The sequence below is a fragment of the Palaemon carinicauda genome, chromosome 7, assembly GCF_036898095.1.
Source record: "Palaemon carinicauda isolate YSFRI2023 chromosome 7, ASM3689809v2, whole genome shotgun sequence".
Classification (NCBI taxonomy): domain Eukaryota; kingdom Metazoa; phylum Arthropoda; class Malacostraca; order Decapoda; family Palaemonidae; genus Palaemon; species Palaemon carinicauda.
The window spans coordinates 134,958,558-134,985,136 of NC_090731.1; the positions used below are offsets into that span (position 1 = coordinate 134,958,558).

At 45.4% G+C, this 26,579-nt stretch overlaps 1 protein-coding gene across 4 annotated transcripts in view; it reads left to right on the top strand.

Moving 5' to 3' along the window:
• Positions 1–26,579, top strand: part of LOC137644023 (endoplasmic reticulum junction formation protein lunapark-A-like) — a 318,162-nt gene that overhangs the window by 54,698 nt on the left and 236,885 nt on the right. For all 4 annotated transcript variants that reach the window (XM_068376905.1, XM_068376904.1, XM_068376903.1 and 1 more), the window contains exon 3: positions 22,803–22,990. In XM_068376905.1, coding sequence (XP_068233006.1) covers positions 22,803–22,990 — 188 coding nt within the window. The remainder of the gene's footprint in view (positions 1–22,802; positions 22,991–26,579) is intronic.

A 26,579-nucleotide genomic window follows, 5' to 3' on the forward strand; every position in this document is an offset into this window, starting at 1 on the left:
TCTTTTGCTAACTTCCACTCCTCCTCTAAATTACCAGTTTCTCTTTCTCTCACCTCGTCATATGCCATTTTCAACCTTTCCTGATATTTACTTTTTACCCCCGGTTTTATTAGCTCTTCAACCCTCACTAGCTCCCTTTTACATCCACCTACTCTATTCCCCCACTCTTTTGCTACAACTAATTTTCCTTCCACCAAAAAAATGATCAGACATACCGTTAGCCATACCCCTAAACACGTGCACATCTTTCAATCTTCCAAACATTCTTTTAGTTATCAACACATAATCCATTAATGCCCTTTCTACTACTCTTCCATTTGCCACTCTTACCCATGTATACTTATTTTTATCTTTCTTTTTAAAAAAGCTAGCACTTATTACCATCTCTTGTTCAACACACATATCTACCAGTCTCTCACCACTCTCATTTTCACCTGGTACGCCATACTTCCCAATGACACCTTCTACCTCTCCAGCGCCCACTCTAGCATTTAAGTCACCCATGACAACTACATAATTCCTTCTACCCAGTCCTTCTACACACCTAGTTAATTCATTCCAGAACTCATTCCGCTCTTCTTCACTTTTCTCACTACCTGGCCCATACGCACTGACAAACGCCCAACATTCCCTACCCAACCTAACCCTTACCCACATTAACCTAGATGATATCTCCTTCCATTCCACTACTTTACCTGTCATCCATTCACTCAGCAAGAAAGCCACACCCTCTCTCGCTCTTTCCCTTTCAATCCCAGACACTCTACCAGACATTTCACCAAACATCACTTCACCCTTTCCTTTCATCTTTGTCTCACACAAGGCCAATACATCCATCCTTCTACTTCTAAACATACTTCCAATCTCACATCTTTTACTCTCTATCGTACTACATCCACGCACATTCAAACACCCCAAAACTAGAGTGCGGGGAGCAGTCACTCTCCCCCCAGCTCCATCTCTTTGATGATGTCTCACAGGATTTTTATACAGGAGAGGGGGTTCCCAGCCCCCTCGTCCCGTCCCTTTTAAATAAATTAATATAATTGGTTTAATGATGGTATTTTTTGTTATTTACCTTCTCACACCTTTCCAATGTGTCAGCATACCATTTGAATGCAAAAAAACACCTCTTGTACATTTACAGTTTCTGGTACAGCTCCCATTCAAGAGGCAATTGTGACTTAATATTCAACTTTCATTCTTGGGGACAGGCATATTTGGAATCGGCACCCTTGAATTAGCTTATTCCTTTAGAAACAAAGTTGCTCCCAAAAAAGTTGTCAGGAACCTTCATTTTTAGCCACTGTAAAGATTTCAGCTCATGGCCAATCAATAGTGTATATGTATTGTAAGAAAAGATCGTTGGCGAACAGGGGAGCACTTATCTCGATGTGCACATTTACGCACAGGAGATTCTTACAAGCAGGAAGGCATGGCACTAAAAAAATACTAAGCACAATATTAAGAGTGTACAATATACAAGAGAGTGCTCTCTTGCCAGGAGACTGATCAACAGTGATCCCTTTGGAAACAAGTAGAAAGAAAGAAGAATTTTTCAATATTTAACTTAGCCGGTGATTATAATAGCTGCAGCTCTGCTGCTCGACAGAAAACTCTACGGAAAAAATCCGCCAGCGATCGCTATGCAGGTAGGGGGTGTACTTCAACAGCGCCATCTGTCGTCCAAGTACCCAGTACTCATTGTAAACAAAGAACTCAATTTTCTCTCTGTCGTGCTACCGGCAAGACCTACTAATTCGCTGTTGCTAACTGGATTTTTGTTTTCACAACTATTTGGTGAAGTACACTATTCTAGTTTTGAGCTTTCGCTGTGCAGGCTTTCTCTTCAATAAATCCTTGCATTCTTTTTTTGATATCGGATTATTTGTTGATGACTTTGGATAGTTTTTGAATTCCCCTTTGACCAATTCAAAATGGCTGACCCTTCTCAAGTCCCTAAATTCAGGAAGTGTAATGCTAGGGACTGTTCAAGGCGTCTTCCGAAGGCCTCTATCGATCCTCACACCGTTTGTTCCAATTGTCGGGATAAAACCTGTCAATTGGAAGATCGATGTGAGGAATGCGTTGGGCTTTCGGAATTCGATTTTATTGAATTCCAAAAATATACACGTAGGCTAGAGAGAGATAGAGTCAGGAGAAGTTCATCTCGTTCTGTTGATTTTTCCTCTCCTCATGCCCCACAACCTATTCCTTCCCCTGTAGTGGTTGCTCCTAATCCCCCTTCTGGCACTCAGGAACCTTCGATGGCTGATATGATGCGTGCCATCCAAGCTCTGGGTGAGAGAGTTGAGTCCCTGGCTAGTGACCGTAACCAGCTCATGGCGGACGTCAAGGAGCTGAAGTGTAAAAGTGCAGTGGGAAGTGATAAAGTGAGTGATAGTGTTGTGGATAGTGTTGCGCTTGAGGGTTCGTCTGTTCGTGCCTGTCGTCCTCCTAGTCCGGGACCTCTTGCAAGCTCCCAAGTCCAGGGGAGAAGCAATGTCGTACGACCAATGGGTTCGAGAGGCTTTAATCAGCGAGCAGACGTTCCCTCCGTGGTTTAGGGCGTATCTACCCAAGATCGCCCCACCCACACAAAGACGAGAGAGCCCATTTATTCCTCGTCTGCGGAAGAGGTTTCTCGCAAGAAACCATGGACCAAGGTCTCACGACCACTTAAGCGCAAGTCGGTCCCTTCCGCGCAAGTCCAACGGCCCAGTTGTAGCCACTGGGTCAGTTCGGACTCGCTGCAGTCTTCCGATGACTGCTCACCTCCTAAGAGAGGCAAAGCGGTACCGCCTCAGACTGTTACACCGTCTGTCGCCGCACCTGCACCTGCAGACCCTAAGTGGTCTTTGCTGCAGACCATGCAGTCCCAATTAACGTCACTGATGCAGGACTTTCGTGCGGAGAAGGTTGCTGCTGCACCAGCCTCTTGCCTACAACCAACCACACACTCGGTTGTGCGTCCTGTGGACGCTGAGGCGACCTTCTTGCGCACTCCAGTTGAGAGAGTTCCGCCACCCATGCGTTCCAGTGTACCCTGCCAGCCGCATGTTGACGTTCAGCGACGCACGGAGCCTTCCGTTGACGTTCGCGAGACACAACAACAGTCAGAGTTGTTTTGTGTTGACGCGGTGCGTCAACCTCCGCAACCCAGTGTGGTTGCCACTGCTCACCCGCATCAGGCTAGACAGTCTGGAGTAGACGCTGTGCGTCCCCGCGCTGCTATGGTTGTTGCCAGCTCACAGACTGGGCAACAGTTCCATGACGTTGCGTCCGGTTCAGTCACGCGTGCACCCGTGCGACCGGACTCAGCTAACCAGCCGTTTCCTACTCCATTGCCGCTTCCTCCTCAATACTCGGATGATGGACTTTCGGATGATGATGGTGCCGCTCACGTTGATGAACCACATTCGGATCTTGACGAGCCTAAGTCCACGCAACCCTCTTTGGACTTTAGAAAAGTTCTAGCTCTGTTCAAAGAGATGTTTCCGGACCAGTTTGTGTCTGTGGCTCCGCGCTCTCCTCCGTCAGAGTTTGTATTAGGTATGCCGTCATCCTCGCCTGCCTTTACTAGACTCGTCCTCGCACGCTCGTCCAAGAGAGCTTTACGAGTGATAGGAGAATGGATGCAGTCCAAAAAGAGTCTAGGGAAGACAGCCTTTATGTTTCCCCCTGCTAAACTCTCTTCTAAATCGAGCGTCTGGTATGCCACGGGAGAAGTTCTCGGCTTGGGAGTTCCTGCCTCTGCCCAGGGCGACTTCTCAAGTCTTGTAGACTCTCCCCGCAGGCTAGCCATGAGACGCTCGAAAATATGTTGGTCATCTTCGGACCTAGACCACCTTTTGAAAGGGATATTTAGAGCCTTTGAGGTCTTCAACTTTTTAGACTGGTGTCTGGGAGCTTTAAGCAGGAAGATCTCTCCGACAGAGAAGGAAACTTCCTTGCTCATCATGTCCTGCATGGACAAGGCCATACGTGACGGGTCTAATGAGCTTGCTGCATCGTTCGTATCCGGAGTCCTCAAGAAGCGTGAGAACCTTTGCTCTTTCCTGTCAGCTGGAGTGACACCTTGTCAAAGATCCGAACTTCTGTTTGCTCCTCTTTCTAAGTGCCTCTTTCCAGAGGACTTGATTAAGGAGATTGCTGCTTCTTTGATACAGAAGGACACTCATGACCTGGTTGCGTCCTCTGCTCGCAAAGCCACCCCTTTGCCTACCTTGTCAGCTAGACCAAGGATGGACACTCCAGCGTCCCGATTTATTCCGCCCTTTCGTGGCAGAGCCTCCAGCAGAGGAGGTGCTCGTGCCGAAGGGAGACGTGGAAAGAAGAAAGGAACCAAGTCCTTTAAAGGCAGAGTCTGACTGCCAGCTTCTTCAGACAGCAGTGGGAGCCAGACTCAAGAACTTCTGGCAGACCTGGGAGAAGAGAGGCGCAGATGCACAATCTGTGAAGTTGCTCAGAGAGGGGTACAAGATCCCGTTTGTACGAAAACCCCCTCTAGCAACGTCTCCCATCGATCTCTCTCCCAGGTACAGAGAGGAAGACAAGAGACGAGCTTTGAAACAGGAGGTGTCTCTCTTACTAGAAAAGGGAGCGGTAGTCAAAGTCCTGGACCATCAAACCCCGGGCTTCTACAACCGTCTCTTCTTAGTGGCAAAGAAGACAGGAGGGTGGAGGCCGGTGCTAGACGTCAGTGCGGTGAATGTCTTTGTCACAAAGCAGACGTTCTCCATGGAGACCACAAAGTCCGTTCTAGCAGCGGTCAGAAGGGAAGACTGGATGGTCTCTTTAGACCTAAGGGACGCATACTTCCACGTCCCCATCCACCCAGACTCCCAACCTTTTCTGAGATTTGTTTACGAAAAGGTTGTCTACCAATTTCAAGCCCTGTGCTTTGGCCTAAGCACAGCTCCTCTTGTGTTTACGAGGCTGATGAGGAATGTAGCCAAATTCCTTCATTTAGCGGACATCCGAGCCTCCCTCTATTTGGACGACTGGCTTCTAAGAGCTTCTTCCAGTCGTCGCTGTCTGAAGGATCTAAAGTGGACTCTAGATCTGACCAAGGAATTGGGTCTCCTTGTCAATATGGAAAAGTCTCAAGTGGTCCCATCCCAAACTATTGTGTATTTAGGGATGGAGATTCACAGTCTAGCTTTTCGGGCTTTTCCGTCGGCCCCCAGAACGAGCCAAGCCCAGTTATGCATCCAGAACATGCTGAAGAAGGAACGGTGTTCAGTCAGGCAGTGGATGAGTCTGATAGGGACACTATCATCCCTGGAACAGTTCGTATCGTTAGGAAGACTACACCTCCGTCCTCTTCAATGTCACCTAGCTGTTTACTGGAAAAAGGACAAGACGCTAGAAGCGGTCTCGATCCCCATTTCCGAGAAGATGAAGTCTTGCCTGACTTGGTGGAAGGACAGTATCAGCCTCAGAGAGGGTCTGCCCCTGGCTGTTCAGACTCCCAACCACGTTCTCTTCTCGGACGCATCGGACACAGGCTGGGGCGCGACATTAGACGGTCGGGAATGCTCGGGAACTTGGAACTCGAGTCAAAGGACAATGCATATCAACTGCAAGGAGCTACTGGCAGTTCATCTGGCCTGGAAAAGCTTCAAGTCTCTCCTTCAAGGCTAAGTGGTGGAGGTGAACTCGGACAACACCACGGCTTTGGCGTACATCTCCAAGCAAGGAGGGACCCACTCTATGACGTTGTACGAGATCGCAAGGGACCTCCTCACCTGGTCAAAAGGTCTAAACATTTCGCTAGTAACGAGGTTCATCCAAGGCAGCTTGAATGTCATGGCAGATTGCCTCAGTCGAAAGGGACAAATCATTCCAACAGAATGGACCCTACACAAGGATGTGTGCAAGAGACTTTGGGCCACATGGGGCCAGCCAACCATAGATCTCTTCGCAACCTCGATGACCAAGAGGCTCCCAATATATTGCTCACCAATCCCGGACCCAGCAGCAGTTCATATAGATGCCTTTCTCCTAGATTGGTCACATCTAGACCTATATGCATTCCCCCCGTTCAAGATTGTCAACAAGGTACTGCAGAAGTTCGCCTCTCACGAAGGGACAAGGTTGACGTTAGTTGCTCCCCTCTGGCCCACGAGAGAATGGTTCACCGAGGTACTTCGATGGCTAGTGGACGTTCCCAGAACGCTTCCTCTAAGGGTGGACCTTCTACGTCAGCCACATGTAAAGAAGGTACACCAAGGCCTCCACGCTCTTCGTCTGACTGCCTTCAGACTATCGAAAGACTCTCGAGAGCTAGAGGCTTTTCGAAGGAGGCAGCCAGGGCGATTGCTAGAGCAAGGAGGACATCCACCCTTAGAGTCTACCAATCGAAGTGGGAAGTCTTCCGAAACTGGTGCAAGTCAGTATCTGTATCCTCGACCAGTACCTCTGTAACTCAAATAGCTGACTTCCTTTTATACCTGAGGAATGAACGATCTCTTTCAGCTCCCACTATCAAGGGTTACAGAAGCATGTTGGCATCAGTCTTCCGTCACAGAGGCTTAGATCTTTCCAACAATAAAGATCTACAGGACCTCCTTAAGTCTTTTGAGACCACGAAGGAGCGTCGTTTGGCTACACCTGGTTGGAATTTAGACGTGGTACTAAGATTCCTCATGTCAGAAAGGTTCGAGCCGCTACAATCAGCCTCCTTTAAAGATCTCACTTTAAAGACTCTTTTCCTGGTTTGCTTAGCCACAGCTAAAAGAGTCAGTGAGATTCACGCCTTCAGCAGGAACATCGGATTTTCATCTGAAACGGCTACATGTTCTCTACAACTTGGTTTTCTAGCCAAAAACGAGCTACCTTCTCGTCCTTGGCCGAAATCGTTCGATATTCCAAGCCTATCAAATATGGTTGGAAATGAACTAGAAAGAGTCTTATGCCCTGTGAGAGCTCTTAAGTTCTATTTAAGACGAACTAAACCTTTACGAGGACAGTCAGAAGCTTTATGGTATTCAGTTAAGAAACCATCTTTGCCTATGTCAAAGAATGCTTTATCCTATTTTATCAGACTGTTAATACGAGAAGCTCATTCACATCTGAGTGAGGAAGACCAAGCTTTGCTGAAGGTAAGGACACATGAAGTTAGAGCTGTCGCAACTTCAGTGGCCTTTAAACAAAATAGATCTCTGCGAAGTATAATGGACGCAACCTATTGGAAAAGCAAGTCAGTGTTCGCGTCTTTTTATCTTAAGGATGTCCAGTCTCTTTACGAGAACTGCTACACTCTGGGACCATTCGTAGCAGCGAGTGCAGTAGTGGGTGAGGGCTCAACCACTACAATCCCCTAATTCCATAACCTTTTTAATCTTTCTCTTGAAATGTTTTTTATTGTTGTTTTTGGGTTGTCCGGAAGGCTAAGAAGCCTTTCGCATCTTGGTTGATTTGGCGGGTGGTCAAATTCTTTTCTTGAGAAGCGCCTAGATTAGAGGTTTTGATGAGGTCCTGTGGTATGGGTTGCAACCCTTCATACTTCAGATCCTAGGGGTCGCTCAGCATCCTAAGAGGATCGCGAGGCTCCGTAAGGAAGACGTACTTAAAAAGGCAGAGTAATTGTTCAAGTCGACTTCCTTACCAGGTACCTATTTATTTTATTTTTGTTATTTTGATAACTTCTAAAATGAAATAAAAAATCCTTAGCTCATAATAATGTAAACGTATATTGCTGGTCTCTACCCACCCCCCTGGGTGTGAATCAGCTATTATAATCACCGGCTAAGTTAAATATTGAAAAATGTTATTTTGATAATAAAATAAATTTTTGAATATACTTACCCGGTGATTATAAATTAAAGGACCCTCCCTTCCTCCCCAATAGAGACACAGTGGACCGAGGAGAAAATTGAGTTCTTTGTTTACAATAAGTACTGGGTATTTGGACGACAGATGGCGCTGTTGAAGTACACCCCCTACCTGCATAGCGATCGCTGGCGGATTTTTTCCGTAGAGTTTTCTGTCGAGCAGCAGAGCTGCAGCTATTATAATCACCGGGTAAGTATATTCAAAAATTTATTTTATTATCAAAATAACATTTTTCGACTGAACACGAGCTACTGAGTTCTCGCGCTTCCCTTGTAGGAGTTGCTCACTAATTGAATACATCTCTCCAATGAAACAGGGGTCAAGACATGCTCCAGTTTATGATATGCCTTCAACTTGGAATTTTTTCCCTACAACAATGTATTCAGAAGAGGATATTCTGCAAGCAAGTCACAGAGAAAAAGACACAGACAACTAGAGACCAATCCCTCCTTAAAGAGATCTATCATATAAGGTAAGGTCTCCTATTGCATTCTTCTCTTTCAGACAGCATACATACATTAAGGAAAGGCTTGAAGTATGTAGTTCTTCACCACAAGACACAAACCTTTTGAGGCTGTTCTCAAGTGAGAAATCTTTTTTAGATAATGTAATGCCAAGTCATTACCACCAACCGACAGGTAATTCAAGGTCTTCCCAGAATAAATGAGTGAGCCCCTTCAGAGACAAGCTGCTCCTTTGTCGCCCAACATGAGCATGAGGACAAAAAAACTTCTACTTATGCTAAGGGAGACTCAGAAGAATTGCTGAAGTATCCTCCAGATAGGGTTTTGGGACTAGAAAGGAATTGGAAATCTCGTCATCCTTCCCCAGATCAAGAGGAATCCCCCTCTCCGTTTGGAGGTGAAGAGTCTCTGGAGATAATTGATCCTTCTACACAGGACTTGGGCCCTGCTCCAGCAGATGCAGAAGAGATAGAATCCGAATCCGCTTTCCTTGGAATCTTGGCCTTCATCAGGCAAGTTAACATCTTAGGGGAGCCAACCAAAATGCTGAATAATTCAATAAGACCTTTTTACATCACTGAAGACTCCCCTCCCTCATCTCTGCTAGCAGATCAGCTGTCAACACCCAGAAGGTCATTAGAGCATCTGGGAACACAATCTTCTCAGCCTTGGAATTGGTAAATATAGAAGCTACAGCTATTGGCTAGGCTTTAAGAAAGATCATGGTTGGACCAGTGGTCTGAGACGGTGGCTTTCTTCACCTCTCCTCAGGACCTGTCTGACCAGGAGAAGAAGAAACAGTTTACAGACTCGGTTCTTTCCCTCGGTGAAACCAGTCACGTTCCTGGCCCACCAGCTCGCAACCCAGTGGACCAACTGGGTCCAGAAACAAAGGGATGCCATCGCAGCAAAATTTGATTTACAGATAAACAATTATCTGGCAATTTTCCTTCCAGAGGAAGTAAAGATATTATTGGAAAATGGAAAGTTTAGTCAAGACTTGCATTTCCACCAAGCACTCTCTTTTAGGAAGGCAACATCAGGACTCGTGATAAAAACCAAAATGACCACGCCTTTGAATTCGGCACTCAAGAAAGCTTTGGTGAGAGGAAGATCAACAAAACACTTTTCTGCTGCGATTTAGAGATTCTGGCCAACCAAAAAGGGGAAGAGGCTGGAGGAGGGCTAGGTTCTGTTAGTGGAAGACAGTCTCCTTTCTACAACTGCCTTTAATCTGGGAATGCCTCTCAAACCGTTGGGGAAGATTGCAATACCATGGAGTGGTGGACAGGACAATGAAGGTCCTCTGGCACGGATACCTCATTTTATTCATTGCCAGAAGATTTATCAAAATACCTCATCCTACGAGTGGAAGTCTAGTAGATGATGGACAAAGAGATACTTCAAGTTGCCCTAGTTGGGTCTTCAAGCTTCTACTGTCAATTTTTTCTAGTGTAAAAGTCAACAGGATCCTGGAGAGGAGTAACACCGACCTCTCCGCATTTAACGAGTTTGTTCCCCAGACCCCATTCAAATTGAGAATGAACTTATGCTCTCTCTTGATCTAAGAGATTCATATTTCTAGATGCCAGTTCATCAATCATCAAGGAAGTTCCTCCAGTTCTCTCTCAGGTGCAAGGTTTTCCATTTCAAAGTCCTGTTCTTTGGTCTGACAACTGTCCCCCCCTCCAGGTGTTCACTCTCATCTCAGCTTGGGAGCATACCAATGTCATCTGGTACCTGGATGACTGGTTAATCTTATCGTCCTCCTAGTGGCAACGACCTCATCATGACAGATATCTCTCCTTTTGCCAGGATCTGAAGATCGTGGTAAATCTGGAGAAGTCCAGCTTCATACAAGGAGAAGAGTGAGTACCTAGGTATGAAAGTGGACACAACAGTAGGGAAAGCCTTTCCAGGCTCAAAAAGATGGTACGCTCTTTTCTAAGTCTCCTACAGCTTCCATCTTGATAATGGCAACAGCCTCTAAGCCTGTTATCGTCATTATAGAAAGTGATTTCACACCGTTATCTACATCTAAGGTCTATTCAGTGGTGTCTGGAGAGACACAGGGCAACGGCTTTCTTCATTTTTTAGTTCCTCTCCTTCAGAAAGTAAGATCTGATTGGATTTGAGCTGGTGCAGTTATCAGCCTGATTAATTCCCCAAGAAAAGGAATGTGATAGGTGACAAGCTAAGTGGTTGGGTCAGAGTGATCCCTTCATTGTCAATTGTCAATGAGCCTTTTGACTCTGTGGAGTTCCCTAACAATAGACCTGTTCTTGAAGGAACTAAACAACAAGCTCCCACTTTACTGCTTGCCAATACTCTACCGTATCAGTCAGCAACATTTAGAATATGCTTTTCAACACTTGTAGAAGGCCCCAATGTTTATGCTTTTCTGCCTTTCTGCCTGATCACTAGGGCAGTAGGCAGTGTATGGACAACCCTTAAACCTCAAGGTAACGGTAGTCTCTGAGTTACTGCACGCAGAATGGTTTCCGGACATTCTAATGCTATTAACCGAGCCCCAACTGAACTACCCAATCAACAGGATCTTCTCTGCCAACCCTGTCTTCAGAGACACCTTATTGCCCTGATGATGTATCTCTCGTCAGGGGTGGAGATTATCCAGCAACTCAAAGCTAGAGGATATTTTGCTTAACACTTCACAGGATATGTCTGGATACCTCAAGATCATCCATGGCTGTGTACCAGGTCAAATAGGCCATCTTCTTTGATTGGTGATTGGTCCCATGGAAGGGGCATTTCTCCTTTTGTAGCTTCTATCCAGCTAAAAGTGGATTTCTTGGTTTTTCTTCACAGAGAGGAATTCTTTTCAGTTTCAGCGGCAAAATGCTATCGCCCAGCCTTGAGCCAGGTCTTCAGACTGAAATGAGTCTACCTTATCTCTTCCCGGGAATGTTTAATACTAATGAAAAGTTTTAAATAATCCGGTCCTCCAAGGATGCTTAAGTCCCCCATTTGGAATGTAGTGACAGTTGTCAGGTCCTTGAAATAGCCCCCTTGCAAACCAGTAGAGTAATATGAGCTTCGGATAGAGGCCTGTCCTTCAAAATTGTCTTTACCTCTTCAACAAAATAAGTAAGTGATTGTGATGTTACCCGTTTAGAAGAACCTGTTAGTGGGCAAAGTCCTGAAGGCCGGGGTTAGAAGACGTCAGAGAACCTTCACGACATAGTATCTAAAGGAATGAACTCGCAAATCTCTTGGCACACTCCTTAGGACCTGTGGTAGCTGCACATCAGGTGTGTAGCACATGTAGCTCCCTCACAGAACAAAAAGCATCTTGTCTAAGGTAACGGTTACAACATCAGTCTAGGATGAAAGTAAGAATGTCTGACCTATTTTCTTTTTACCTTGCCTTCCCTTGGACCGCTATGTCGCTTAATGTTAAGATAGAAGTTTGTTTCCATACTAACATTCCTCAAGTTATTTCTGCGGATATTCTTTCAATGGCAGCTGGTGGTTGCCATTAGACTTTAATTGCGAGGTGGCAACCCTGCCTATCCGCTTAGTGGGTAGGCTGGGGTACTGTATACCCAACCGCCTTTATATATACTCTCACAGCGGTGAGGGAAGCCACTTTTTCTTTTGGTTCAGTAGAGATCGGACCTGTCCGCTCTCCTTCTGATTGTCATTGGACTTTTTGATTTTTTGCTTTCTCTTTCCAGGTGTGCGCGTTCTCCTTCTGCGATCGCCTTCACCATCCGAACGTGTCCGGGGCGAGAGGGTGCCTCGTGCAGGACCTTCATGTCGTTGGAGACCGACCCCCACTCTCTCTGTCCTATGTACCGAGGGCATCATTGCGAGCAGGGTTTGCCTTGCGCAGAGTGTAGCGAATTGTCTACCTCCCAGTGGGAGAAGTTTGGGCGGCGTAAGAAGACGGCGACTAAGCGTGATAGTTCTCCCTCTGGGGCGAGCGGTGCGCGTTCTTCTTTTTCTCGCACCCCCAAGTCTCTCTCAAAAGCTCCTTCTTGCGCGTGCTCTCATGAGGGACCTGCGAGTAGGAGCGCAGATCGCTTATCTCCTTGGCAACCCCAGGGTACTACGGGGGGGGTATTGTTGCTTCCCCCTAGGGAAGCAACTTCTCCTCCAACTGCTGGCGAGCCTATCTCCCTTTCAGATCTGTTTCAGGTGTGGTTGTCCTTAGGCATTTTGGGACCCCCATCAAAGGAGGAGCGGCAGCGCCTTCTTCAGCGTGGTGCCACGAGATATTCTTCTCCGGAGTCGTCGACATCTCACGCTCTGGAGCTGTGCTAGGTCTGTCTGTCGCCAGGCTGACGACAAACCCTCTCTCCATTCTTGGATCTCGTCGTCCCTTAACCCTCAACTCTGTTTCCCACAGGAACCCTCAGGTTGCAGGTGACGATCTTCCGGGGATCAGCGCGTCTTCCACCAGCAGCGCTAAGGGACAAGCATCACCATCGCCTCGCCCCTCTGGGACTTCTTCGCGAGCGACGATTGAAAGATCGTAATGATCGTAATGATCGTAGGTCATCACGATCAGTGTTTTCTTCACCTAGAAGACACTCACCCTTTAGAGCAGTGATTCTCAACTTATTGTGAGATTTTTTACCTGGCGGTCTCTTTACATGTTTTAGATTGATCGGCAGACCTTTTTTGTTTTAAACCAGTTATAATCAAAATGGCAAAATATGCTGTAGTTACTGAAAGAACACAATTGTATGAATAATTATAGCATGTTTTTCAGAAAATGGTAACATTAAGGTACTGAAACAAAACTAGTTTTTTTTTACGGGTGGGTTTTATTATTGTATTATTATTATTATTATTATTATTATTATTATTATTATTATTATTATTATTATTATTATTATTATTTGCTAAGCTACATCCCTAGTTAGAAAAGCAGGATGCTAAGCTACATCCCTATTTGAAAATCATGGGCTCCAACAGGGAAAATAGCCCAGTGAGGAAAGGAACCAAGGAAAACTAAAATATTCTAAGAACAGTAACAACATAGAAATACTGTAACTATCTATAAAATGTAAAAAATTCATCAAAACAAGAAGAGAAATTAGATGGAATTAGGTAGTAGGTTGGCCAGGGCACCTGCCACCTGTTGAGATAATACTGCTAGAGAGTTATGGGGTCCTTTGACTGGCAAGACAGTATTACATTGGATCCTTCTCTCTGGTTATGGTTCACTTTCCCTTCACCTACACATACACCGAATAGTCTGGCCTATTCCTTACAGTCTTTCCTCTGTCCTTATATACCTGACAACACTGAGATTACCAAAGAATTCTTCTTCACCCAAAGGGTTAATTATTGCACTTTAATTGTTCAGTGGCTACTTTCCTCTTGGTAAGGGTAGAAGAGACTCTCTAGCTATGGTAAGCAATTTATCTAGGAGAAGGACACTCCAAAATAAAACCATTGTTCTCTAGTGTTTGGTAGTGCCGTAGCCTCTGTAACATGTTCTTCCGCTGTCTTGGGTTAGAGTTCTCTTGCTTGAGGGTACACTCGGGCACACTGTTCTATCTTATTTTTCTTCCTCTTTTTTTTTGTTTGTTAAAGTTTTTATAGTTTATTAAAAAAATATTTATTTTAATGTTGTTACTGTTCTTAAAATACTTTATTTTCCCTCGTTTCCTTTCCTCACTGGGCTATTTTCCCTCTTGGGGCCCCTGGGCTTATAGCATCCTGCTTTTCCAACTAGTGTTGTAGCTTAGCAAGTAATAATGATGATAATGATAATAGTAATAGTGTGCCCAAGTGTACCCTCAAGCAAGTGAACTCTAATCCAAGACAGTGGAAGACCATGTTACAGCGGCTATGGCACTACCCAAGACAAGAGAACAATGGTTTGATTTTCTAGTGTCCTTCTCCTAGAAGAGGTATAACAATAGGATTTGGTGACCACTTCGCAGTTCCCCTGAGATGCCTTTGTAGTTCCCTGGGGGACCAGTTTGAGAACCACTGCTCTAGAGCTTCGCGTTCACGAGACCGTAGTTCTCAACGCTCTCTTCAGAGGTATTCCTCTTCATGAGGAAGAGTCGCGCGATCGTGAAGAACACGATCGCAAGGACGGTACTCGCACTCGTGAGGACGACGCTCACGATCATGAGGGTAGTGTTTGCACTCGCGAGGGTATCGTTCACGAGTACGACATTCTCGTTTGCGAGACAGGCTTCTCGAACGAGAGCTAGACGCTCGCATTCACGAACATCACAATCACAAACTGAGCTTTTGTGATCGAGGTGTAGACTTTCCTCGTCTAGAGGTAGATGTTGGCGTACGCGTAGTCCATCAGCACGTAGCCCCTCAACCAAGCCTTCCAAATGACATCAGACCGAACCTGATGATGAGCTTGACCACTCCTCAGACAGGCATCCAGCGAAACCCTCTGCCTTTCATAGCATGGGGAGTTTTAGCTAAGCGCTTGGCTGCGCAACTCTTGGAGACACATCCCGCTGTGGGGCGTTTTCCTTTTATATTACTGGTATTCCCTACTCGGAGGCCTCCTCTGGCTACTTCGTCGGACGTACGTGCTCCTCTTGGGCAGCACAAAGGTGCAAGACCCTCCTCTTCCTCTGTGGCTCCTAGTGCTCCTGTTGTGAGCACTTCTGCTCGCGAAACGCATACGTTGACGTGTGAAGTTCGTGATTTTGTGCGTGAATCTCGCGATTTCACAAGCAAGTCAGCGAATTTCGCGAGCAATTTGCAAGTAAATGTGTCAGAATCACGAGCAAGTGCGGATCCAACACCTTCCTCTCGCCCTTCTGAGTCTTCCGCCTCCAGCGGAAGACCGACAGTCTTCCCAGAAGGGTTCAGGGACCCTCCTAATAGATTCGCAAATGTGTCTATTAGCTGGACCTTCCTCCATGTCTAAAGGAACGTGTTCCTCTGCCTCAAAGGTTATCTCCTCCATCGACTTGCAATCCTTCAGGTCGTTTCACCCAAAAGACACACTTCTAGGGACCTCCAGCGTGTACCTAAAGATTCAGAGCTTCCTCCATGGGCATCGACCTTCATATCCAATATCCTGAAGGCTCTGAAGTTGGCACCTCCACTGCCACAACCCCCGACTGTTCCAGTCAGGGCTACCCCTAGAATCCCTCTGGAACCCTCGTCGAGCTCGTTAGTTAGGAGTCAAGATTCCAGAAGGAGATCGACGGCAGACAAAGCTTGCAGATTACCTCCACCCCGATCGCGTACTAAAGGTCAAGCCACTAATGACTTTTTATGTGGTAAACTTGCCTTTCACACCAGTGAAAGTTAAGGAAGTCATGACTAAGAAGCAGAAGAGACGGATAAGAGGTATAACTCCACCTCATGCCGACATCATTCATCCTAGGATGAGTAGGGACATAGGCTCGCCCAGGGAGATTGCTGTCCATCCCTTCAACCCTCAAGACAGCGAGGTAGTGCCTTCGGATCAGCATCCGGTTTCTGTTCCTCTTCCAGAGGAGAAGCCTCCAGCTCCTACTGCCAAGGCTTCATCTAAGTCCTCAAATGCCTTGCAGGTTCCCCCTCCTAAGACCGTGAAGGAATACCCCGTGCTTATGGAATCGAAGGACTCCAAGACAAAACTGAAGATCGCCACGGCTCGGGAAACTAAGGAGGCTGAGGCACAGATGCGGTCCTCAGTGGCGGGCCCATCCACATTTCCAGTTGACAACCAAACCTACCCCTGTCTCTGGATGTGAGCTTGGAGATGGACGATCCCTTAGACTCGGAGGATGAGAATCTTCCAAAGGCGGCCAGTCCGAACTGTCATTCCGACATGGAGAGAAGGGAATCAAAGTATAACTTTTGGCAGGTTCTCGTCTGTATGAGGGCCATTAACAGGCTGTCCACTCCTGGTCAGCCTGTTAATGGCCCTCATACAGGCGAGGACCTGTCAAAAGGTATGTTTCGATTCCCTTCTCACCAGTTCAGAATGATAGTTCAGACTGGCCGCCTTTGGAAGATTCTCATCCTCCGAGTCTAAGGGGTCGTCCATCTCCAAACTCACGTCCAGAGCCAGGGGTAGGTTTGGTCATCAACTAGAATTGTGGATGGGCCCACCTTATAATTCCAGGAAGGGAAGGATATGGTTCTCGACAAAATATTCGAGACTCAGAAGCCTTCTAGGTCCAGTGCTACTTTGCCCTGGTCCAAAGGTGTGACAGCTACCAAAAGTTAAGCTATCTCTCAGATAGATGGAACTTCTAGTTCCTTGAGGGCAGGTTCCTCCTCTTGGTCTCTTCCATTTCTTATTGTGTTACAAAGAAAGTACAACGAGATCGAAGGGGAACCACATTCCACTATTACCCAAGACCCTTCGGTAGAGTCCCTAACAAAGGGAGTTCCCACACAAACCCTCTTCTTCTCTGAAGGCCCCACTATCGGCAGTTGATCTCCTAAACATAGAGAGAGGCACGAAGTATGCTATGCAGGTTGCTTCGTGGCTGGATCTATGGTTGGCATCCTTAGGCTTCATGGTTCGCTCCCACGATCTGTCGAAGGAGTCGGCCAGGAAGACTGATTCCTTCCTGTTGTCAGGTACCCGGACTCTCGAGTTTCTGTCGCACCATTTTGTCAACCTGTGGGCAAACGCTATACTCGGGAAAAGGGATACTGTAAAAGGTCGGTTCCATAAGCAGGTGCCGAAAGTGGAGTTCTCTCGGTTGAGGAATTCTACTCTCGAGGTTTCTTCTCTCTTTGTTCCTGAGGAGATAGAGAGGGCTGCTAAGTGATAGAGGAAATCTCGGTCCTATGGTAGACCTTCCCAGTCTTCTCGGCTTCAGCAAGTACCTTCCTCTATTCACCAGTCAACTTCCAGGTCCTCGGCACCTTCCAAGGTGTTTAAGCGGCCCTTTCAGTCCAAGGGACAGAAGGGCAACAAGTCCTTCAGAGGAAGGAAGGGAGGTAAGGGAGGTGGCCGAGGTGGTCTCTCCCAGTAGGAATGGCATTCCTCATCATCTACCATCTGTGGGAGGATGCCTACAACGCCGCTGGCAGAGGTGGCAGCTTCATGGGGCAGATCCCTGGACGGTCAATGTAATCGCCCTAGGGTATTGCGTCCCGTTCATTCAATATCTCCCTCCTCTTACTCGTGATCCAGTGCATCTAGGCTTCTGTGCGAAGGGATACGCAAAGGAGCTAGCCCTCAGGGCCGAAATCCAGAACATGCTGCTGAAGGGTGCTCTCCGAGAGGTAGTGGACAGGTCTCCAGGCTTCTACTGTCAAATATTTGTGGAGAAAGATGACTGGAGGCTGGAGACCAGTCATCAATCTCTCCCCTCTGAACAAGTTTGTCAAACAGACTCAGTCCAGAATGGAAACAGCAGACATGGTCATCCAAGCAGTACGTCCAAGGGACTTCATGTGCGCACTAGATCTTAAGGATGCATACTTACAGATCCCAGTACATCCGTCTTCAAGGGATTATCTAAGATTCATTCACAAAGGAAAGACATACCAGTTCAAGGTTCTATGCTTCGGTCTTGCAACAGCCCCTAACGTTTTTACCAGTGTTCACCCTAGTGTCATCTGTGGCTCACAGGAACAGCATCCGTCTTCTCAGATATCTGGACAACTGTCTGATTCTAGCAGACTCGGAGACGACCCTTCTTCACCACCAAGACATGTTTCTCTAGTTTTGTCAGAATCTGGGTGTCCTGATAATACACGAGAAGTCTGCAACCCTCACAGAGACTGGTATACCTCGGAATGATCATAGACACCGTCCTAGAGAAAGTCTTCCCATCAGGCGAAAGAGTACAGAGGCTGAAGGAAGTGGCTGCACACTTCCTCAGGAAAGAAGTTCTTCCAGCCTCTCGTTGGTTGAGTCTGTTAGGCCACCTAACCTTCCTCATCCATCTTGTTCCAAACGGCCGCCTCAGGCTAAGATCCCTGCAGTGGCAGCTGAAGTCCATGTGGAACCAACACTCCGACCCACCGGACACCTGAGTTCCCATAACTCAGGATCAGGTGACCGATTTGAGTTGCTGTATTGTAGATGAAAACCTTCAGCAAGGCCAGAATTTTCTCGTTCCCCCTCTGGATTTGATGCTCTTAAGCAGATGAGTCAAAAGAAGGGTGGGGGCCTTACCTGGTGCACCATACGATCCAAATCATTAGGGTACCAGCACATTAATCTTCCAGAGATGAGAGCAGCCTACATGGCTCTTCATCAGTTACAACAGTTGCTGGCAGGTCACTCTGTGGTGTTGATGGGCGACAACACCACAGTAGTGACTTACCCAAACAAACAGGGTGGTACCTTTTTGCAGCCTCTATGCCATCTTGCAGTGAAGATCCTCAGATGGTCAAAAGAACTGGTGGCTCTATTAGCTCATTTCATTCCCGTCAAGAGGAATGTGCTCGTGGACAATCTGAGCAGAACGACTCAGATAGTAGGCTCCGAATGGTCTTTGAATCGTCAGATAGCCAACAAAGTCCTGACTTTGTGGGGTTCCCCGACTGTAGACCTGTTCACAACAGCTCTGAATAGGAAGCTTCTGCTATACTGTTCTCTAGTCCTGGACCCTCAGGCTCTATGGCAAAATACATTTCAACAGTGGTGGGACAACATCGTCGTGTAGGCCTTTCCCCCATTTTGTCTGATGAGAAGACTGCTCAACAAAACAAGAGCATCCAAAGATCTAATGATGACCCTTGTAGCACCGCTATGGCATCACGCAGAGTGGTTTCTGGACCTCCTGCAACTTCTAGTAGATCTACCGAGAGAACTCCCATTACGACCAGATCTACTCAAACAGCCACACGCGAACATCTTCCACAAGACCGTGCAGTCGCTTCAACTTCACACGTGGAGATTATCCAGCGTCTCCTCTCTCAAAAGGGCTTTTCACGAAAAGTTGTGGAAAGAATGTCTGGTTACTTGCGTAGGTCCTCAGCCTTGGTCTACCAGGCAAATAGGAGAGTCTTCTGTGGTTGGTGTCGGGGAAGGAATATCTCTACACTCGATGCCACTATTCTAATAATAGGGGAGTTTCTTGTATACGTTCAGGAGGAAAAGCTCCTTTCAGTATCAGCGGTGAAAGGCTATCGCTCAGCCTTAAGCCTTGGCTTCAAGCGGAAAAGAGTTTACATTTCCTCCTCGTTGGAGCTTTCTTTACTCATACGGTGTTATAAGATCACTTGCCCCCAGTCAGAGATCAGGCTTCCTCCTTGGAACGTGGTTCGTGTCTTGAGATCCCTAAAAGGACCTCCCTACGAACCATTACGCCATGCAACTGACCAAAATCTCACTTTGAAGGTGGCGTTCCTGCTCGCTTTAGCCTCTGCTGAGAGTCGGTGAACTCCATGGCGTCTCGTATTACATCGCCCATTCAAGGGGATGGGGGGAAGCGACGCTCAGCTTCATCCCCGAGTTCATTGCTAAGACTCAAAATTCAGGGGTGCTGGACCATAGATTTGGGCCCTTTCAGATTCGAGTCTTCGTTCTGTAACCAACGACCCAGATCAGTTGTTACTTTGCCCAGTGAGGAGTTTGAGATACTATCTTAAACGCACGGCAGCAACACGGCCCAGACTAACGTCTCTGTTTGTTAGCTCAGGGAGAGTAAAGAGGAGGATCACTAAGACCACAATTTCCTCCTGGATTCGCAAAGTGATTGAAAGAGCCTTGGCTCCGGATCTTCCTCAGGCTTGTTAACCTAGAACCCATGACGTTAGGGGAATCAGTACTTCCCTAGCATTTAAAAGCATCTTTTCTGTGTTGCAGGTTCTCCAAGCGGGCGTGTGGAAAAGACAAACAACATTCAAAGCCAATTACCTCAAAGACGTGACCCACAGGAGTCTCGATACATTTACTATCGGTCCTGTGGTGGCTGTTCAACAAGTGGTTTAAGATACCTTAAGCTCCTTGATGGACAAGTAGCAGTTGATTGGGGGCATTGGTTACCCTGGTTAAGACTGGGATGAATAAGTTGTAAAATTGTTATACTGTCTACGTCCCCATCGCTTTCTGCGAGGGAGCAATGGGATACGTCTTGTTGTTTTTCCTATATAAAATCACAGACATTCATACAAATAACAACCTCTATTTTACTAAATTGCACAGTCTGCGAGTATACACACTTTGTATATTTCAGCGATGTGTCACAGTTTTCCCTAGACCACAGTCATATACTGTACTAGGTAAAACCGGGTCAATTTCCATGCCAGATCTAGGACTTCCACCCACCTAAGAGCGAGTCATTCACACAAATAACATAAGGTTTGTTAGTATAAAAACAAATGACAAATTCTGAGGTATGTATTTTTCCCTAATACAAACCTGGAGTTATTTATACAAATTGTCCCGCCATCACCTGTCCCCCAGAAGTTCTGCCTGCCAAAAAAGTGACGTCTCACAGCTGTGAGAGTTTATATAGAGGCAGGGTTGCCACCCCCCAGCCACCCCTAGCCTAACCGCTAAGTGCTAGGCAGGGTTGCCACCTCGCAATTAAAGTCTAATGGCTACCTCCAGCTGCCACTGAAAAAATATCCACATGAATAACTACAGGTTTGTATTAGTTAGGGAAAAATACAAATTATCTCCAAATTTGTAATTTTTATTCCCCCCAACCTCCTGACGAGGCCACAGATGGATTGTAATGTAAACCCATCTTTTTACTTTAGCCTTACATTACAGCATTATATCATATTAGGATATAAGGTCTTCCATGACTTTCTGTGTATGACAGTTAACTAGCCCTATCTCCTAAGACATAAGTTATAGGAGTTTGATTGTACCAACACTCTTGCTCCTCATAAGAACCAAGTGCTTAGACATCCTGGGATTTTAAACGAACCAGTTCGCTTATAGGAACTTCCTCCCTCCTAAGGATAAGTCTCCTATTAAAGGACAAAGGCTTGTATCAATGTAGGAACAAATCACAAGTTTTTAAAAGTAACATGTATTTTTTCAAATTACAAAATCCAGTCCTTTACGATATACGTTTACTCTCCTCCTCATCCACCCCACAAGTTCTAGGTGAAGGTCAAAGTTGCTTCTCAATGAGCTGGCTGGGTGTTGTGGCTTTCCCTGCTACATGCTAGTAACTATTGACACTTCATTAAAATTTCAAGAGCTGAGTTTGTTTATAAAAGAATAATAGTAGTAAAACTTTGAGGATAGGTGGTAACCCAGTTTTGTGAGGAGTTTACAGGCTGCTTTAGTGTCATGTAATCATACCCACTAGAAGTAGAGATTTTTCCTGAGAATATATTGGAATTAATACCACTTGGGTTATATGAAAATTAAACTCCTAGATTTTTTCTTTTTTGCATAATTTTGGTTAAAGAGCAGTGACTTGTTACAGAGCCCAAAAGTTGTATTTGTTTCTTCTTCTTGCTTATTGCATTATTATTAAAGGGCTATTGAAAATAAATAAATGGCAAACCTTCCAATTAGTTACCAAAGGTTGAAAGCTTAATGGCATATTATATATATATACATACATACACACATATATATATATATATATATATATATATATATATATATATATATATATATATATATATATATACTGCATATATATATGTATATATATATATATATATATATATATATATATATATATATATATATATATATATATATATATATATATATATATATATATATATATATATTTATTCATTCATTCATTCATTAATACCACTTGAGTTATATGACAATTAAACTCTTAGATTTTTCTTTTTCGCATGATTTTGATTAAAAAGATTCCGTGTGTTATAGAGCCCCAAAGTTGTAATAGTTTCTTCTTCCTGCTTATTGCATTAATAATAAAGGGCTATTAAAATAATATAAAATGGCAAAACTTCCAATTAGTTACCAAGGTGTTGAAAACTTGATGGCATATAGAAAAGAGCATATATATATATATATATATATATATATATATATATATATATATATATATATATATATATATATATATATATATATATATATATATATATATATATATATATATATATATATATATATATATATATATATACACACATATATATGTAATATTTATATATATAACATTAATATATATATATATATATATATATATATATATATATATATATATATATATATATATATATATATATATATATATATATATATATATATATATATATATATATATACACATATATATGTAATATTTATATATATAACATTAATATATATATATATATATATATATATATATATATATATATATATATATATATATATATATATATATATATATACATAATATATATAATATATATATATATATATATATATATATATATATATATATATATATATATATATGTATATATATTATGTATATATATATATATATATATATATATATATATATATATATATATATATATATATATATATATATATATATATATATATATATATATATTTATGATTCACAGTACATAAATGCTTGTTTTTTTTTTTAATGTTAAGAGAATATTTGTTAACAGTGTTCTTTATCCCTCTTTTAGGATGTGTTGGATATTCAAGAATATCACATCCACACCCAACAGAGGCAGAAGAGGCTCATTGGAAGCCTTGTTCTGTACTCCATTGTTCTCTACTTGGTAGCTGCTGTTGTATTTTACTTTTATTATTTCCCTCCTACACTTCAAGAGCAGTTGCTGTATGCTACACCTTTTATTGTCTTCCCTTTAGTGTAAGTACTTAAATCTTATTTTTATCATATGTTTTCATGACATGAAGTTCAGCTGAATAAGAATTTGTTCTGACAAAAATACAATCCTTCATTCTTTACTTAGGATATATGTTTCAGTGCGAGTTGGATTTAGCCACTCGGCTATGGTCGAGTGCAGGCGTATCATCTCTCACTAATGGTTATTCCTGTTTTACTAGCTATAATAACTGAAAATTTCCCTTTTCTTTACATAAGTGCATGGGTATCGAGGACTGCTATCATGCAGCTTTGCCCTTCATGCATATGTCACTCCTGCTCGAAGACTTCTCCTTGTGGCGAGCTTAGGGAGTGGTCATCCTCCCAGTGGGAGCAAGAGCAGCATGGTAGACGTATGAAATAATAGTCTAAAAGAGATTTGTTCCATAACTGAAATACAAACCACGCTATTTAATATGGGTATTACTTTTGGCGTAGGTGAAATGACGAGCCATTAGAATTTTAACGAGGGTTTACTACCCCCATCGCTAGTTAGCGGCGGGTAGGGAGGGGTAGCTTGCTCTCCCCCCCCTCACACACCTGTGTGGTGAGCTCACTTTTACTTTGGCTCGGGTGGTGATCGAACGTGTCCGCTTCCACCCTCGCCTCTCTGACAGCCATTAAGGCTTTTTGTCTTTTTACTTTTTCTTATACTTGTAATATATATATAAACATTCTTTATGTTTATGTATATATTTGTGTGTAGAAATGTAGTAAGTTTTCTTTTCAGTGTTTGTGCTATGTGTGTAGTGTACGACAACGTCACCGTCATAGTGCTAGGCCACCGCGGTTTCACGTCATGGGGTGTGGCCCCTCACTCCTGGTCCTTCGGTTCCTTCGGCTTCCGTTAACTCGGCCGCCGTGGGGAATTGTTATCGCTGGACTTTCTTCATTCATCTATTATCTTCGCTGTTCCTCCTTTCCTACGGGGAACTTGGATTCTCAGCGAAAAGAATGTGGGAGTTTAGATTGGCCACGGTCTCTCTCTACTCCAGGTCGTTCACCCCTTACTATTACTACGTACTGTTACGGAAGCTTCTTTCCCGTTGCAGGTTGGGTTGCTATTCCGTTTATTTGTCTCAATTAATTTTAATGAAATCTAATTGTATTTTTAACTTTTCAGCTTCTCTGTGGAGAACACTTCCTTTTGGGGGTCAGTGGTTCTTACTATTGTGATCATTCTTAGATGAATTACATAATTATAATTCTGTTTTTGTTACAGTTCTCCGCCCTCCCCTTTCTCCCGTGAATGTCAGTTAGGGAGGAGGGTGCATACTTAATTTTTAATTCTTATGTTTTGCTATTCCCTCGAGGTTACTCTTTGGAGTTCCTCCCGGGGGAATTTCTGTTAAATAATTATTTAACTTTATTTTCCCAGTTAACTATGCAGTTTTTCTTCGTTTGACTAAAGTGTGCCAACGAAGCAGAGCTGTCCTGTTTGTGCCTGGGGAGTCTGCTGTCGCTGCTGTCTCTCTAGGACATCGTCATGGGCGTTATCCCTTCTCTTAGAAGTCCTCCCGTGACAACTATGAGCTCTTCAGATCATCTTAGAACGCTAAGGATGTTCGCCTCTAGGGGTAGGTAACTTCCCTTCCGAGGGAGGTTCCCTTCCCAGGTGTGAGAGCTTCCCCCTGCAGAGGGGAACTTCTCATACCTTAATAATTCCTGGATGGGTTTTCCTGGTCCTCAGGCGGTTATGCTCTTGGTGCTGAGTGACCGCACTTGTAACCATGCTCAAGGAGCCGAGCGGTTGCAAGGCCGGGTGCATGAAAACTTCAGGTGGCTATGCTCTTGGGGCTGAGCGGCTCCACCTGCAGCTATGCTCAAGGGGATGAGCAGCTGCAGGATCAGTCTTGTGACCTCTCGTTTGCGAGGGAGGTCACTCTTAAGGACTCCTCTTCGAAGGATTGCTCCTTATAGGTCAGCTGTCTTCAAGTCTCTTCTACGAAGTGTTCACCTCTCTTGTTCGCCACAGAGGCCACTCATAGAGACCCCTCTTCGGAGGATTGTTCCTGATTAGACCAGCCATATCCTAGACCTGCTGACTTGTCGTCTCCGTTCCTGGCTGCTGACGCTTTGGGTGCCCACGCACCCCGTTATCCAACGGGCACCGGTCCCTTCGGGGCAAAAGGGGCTTTCTCACATTGTGAGTAAGTCCCTTAAGCGCCAGGTATCCCCTGCGCGCCAACGTTCTCCTGCGCGCAATTGCGCACAAGCGCTCGCCTGCTGTTCCTTCTGTTCCTGAGACTGCCATCCAGAGACATCCTGTTCCAGGGACTGCACGCCAACGTTCACCTCCGCATCAGCGCACTTTGTTGGTGTTTCCTGAGATAGCGCACAGGCGCTCACCAGTGATTCAGCCTGCGAGTGTCTCCCAGTCTCTTCTACGAAGGGCACCTCTCCCGTTCGCGGGAAAGGTCTCTCATAGAGATCTTCCAGTGTTGAGCCAGCTGACCTAACGATCTACCAGCTCAACCTTGCACTGCAATGAAGGACTTCGACTCTGGACTCTGAAGCAGTCCTGCCTACGGTCCTCATCGGGGGATGACCGCCCTTTTTAAGGACACATCCCAGTTCCTGATCGTCCTGTCAGCTGACCCTGCATCCTAGCGCAAATGCGCGCGCGTGCTCGCCAATGATCTTCTTACACCAACGATCTTCGTACGCGCGCAAGCGCCGACAATCTTCTTTCACGCGCAAACGCTGACGATCTTCTTTCGCGCGCAAGCGCCGACGATCTTCTTACGCGCGCCAGCGCCGATGATCTTCTTTCGCGCGCAAGCACTGACGATCTTCCCACGCGCATAAGCGCTGACGATCACCCGCGCGCGGGCACCGATGGTCTCCTGCACGCGCTTGCCGATCTTCTAACGCGCGCGAGCGCTGACGATCTTCTTAAGCGCGCAAGCGCCGATGATCTTCTTAAGCGCGCAAGCGCCGACGATCTTCAAGCGCCAACGATCTTCTTACGTACGCAAGCGCCGGCGATCTTCAAGCGCCGACGATCTTCTTACGCGCGCAAGCGCCAATGATCTTTTTCGCGTGCGGGTACCGATGGTCTCCCGCGTGCGCGCCAATAGTCTCGCGCGCTCGCGCGCACCGATGGTCTTCCGCTCGCGCGCGCCCCGATTATCTTCCGCACGCCAACAAACTCCTACGCGCTGCACCACGCTCCAACATTCTGGTCCACACGGTCTCTTCATTTCTGATCCTGCACGTCAATATGATTCCTGCGCACTCTATAAAGTCTCGCCTGTGCGCGAGTGTGCAAGCGTTTTCAGCAGTCTCCCGCGCGAGGACAGGATATTCCCACGCCCGCATCAGCGCTTCGACAGTCTCTCGCTCGCGACCCCCGGGTATTCCCCATCGCGCAAGCGCCAGCACGCTCCCTAGTGCAATCACCAATACCCTCCCCCGGGCGAGGCTGCCGGACATCGGGCGGTAAGGGCGCTATTGCCACATTCCCCCCCCCTCCTCCCCCAAGCACAGAACAGCGCGCTTGCCGGGGGGGGGGAGGGAAGGTTCCAGAAAGGCCCAGGGACATGCCTTCCTTATCTTTTTACAGGCGACTCCC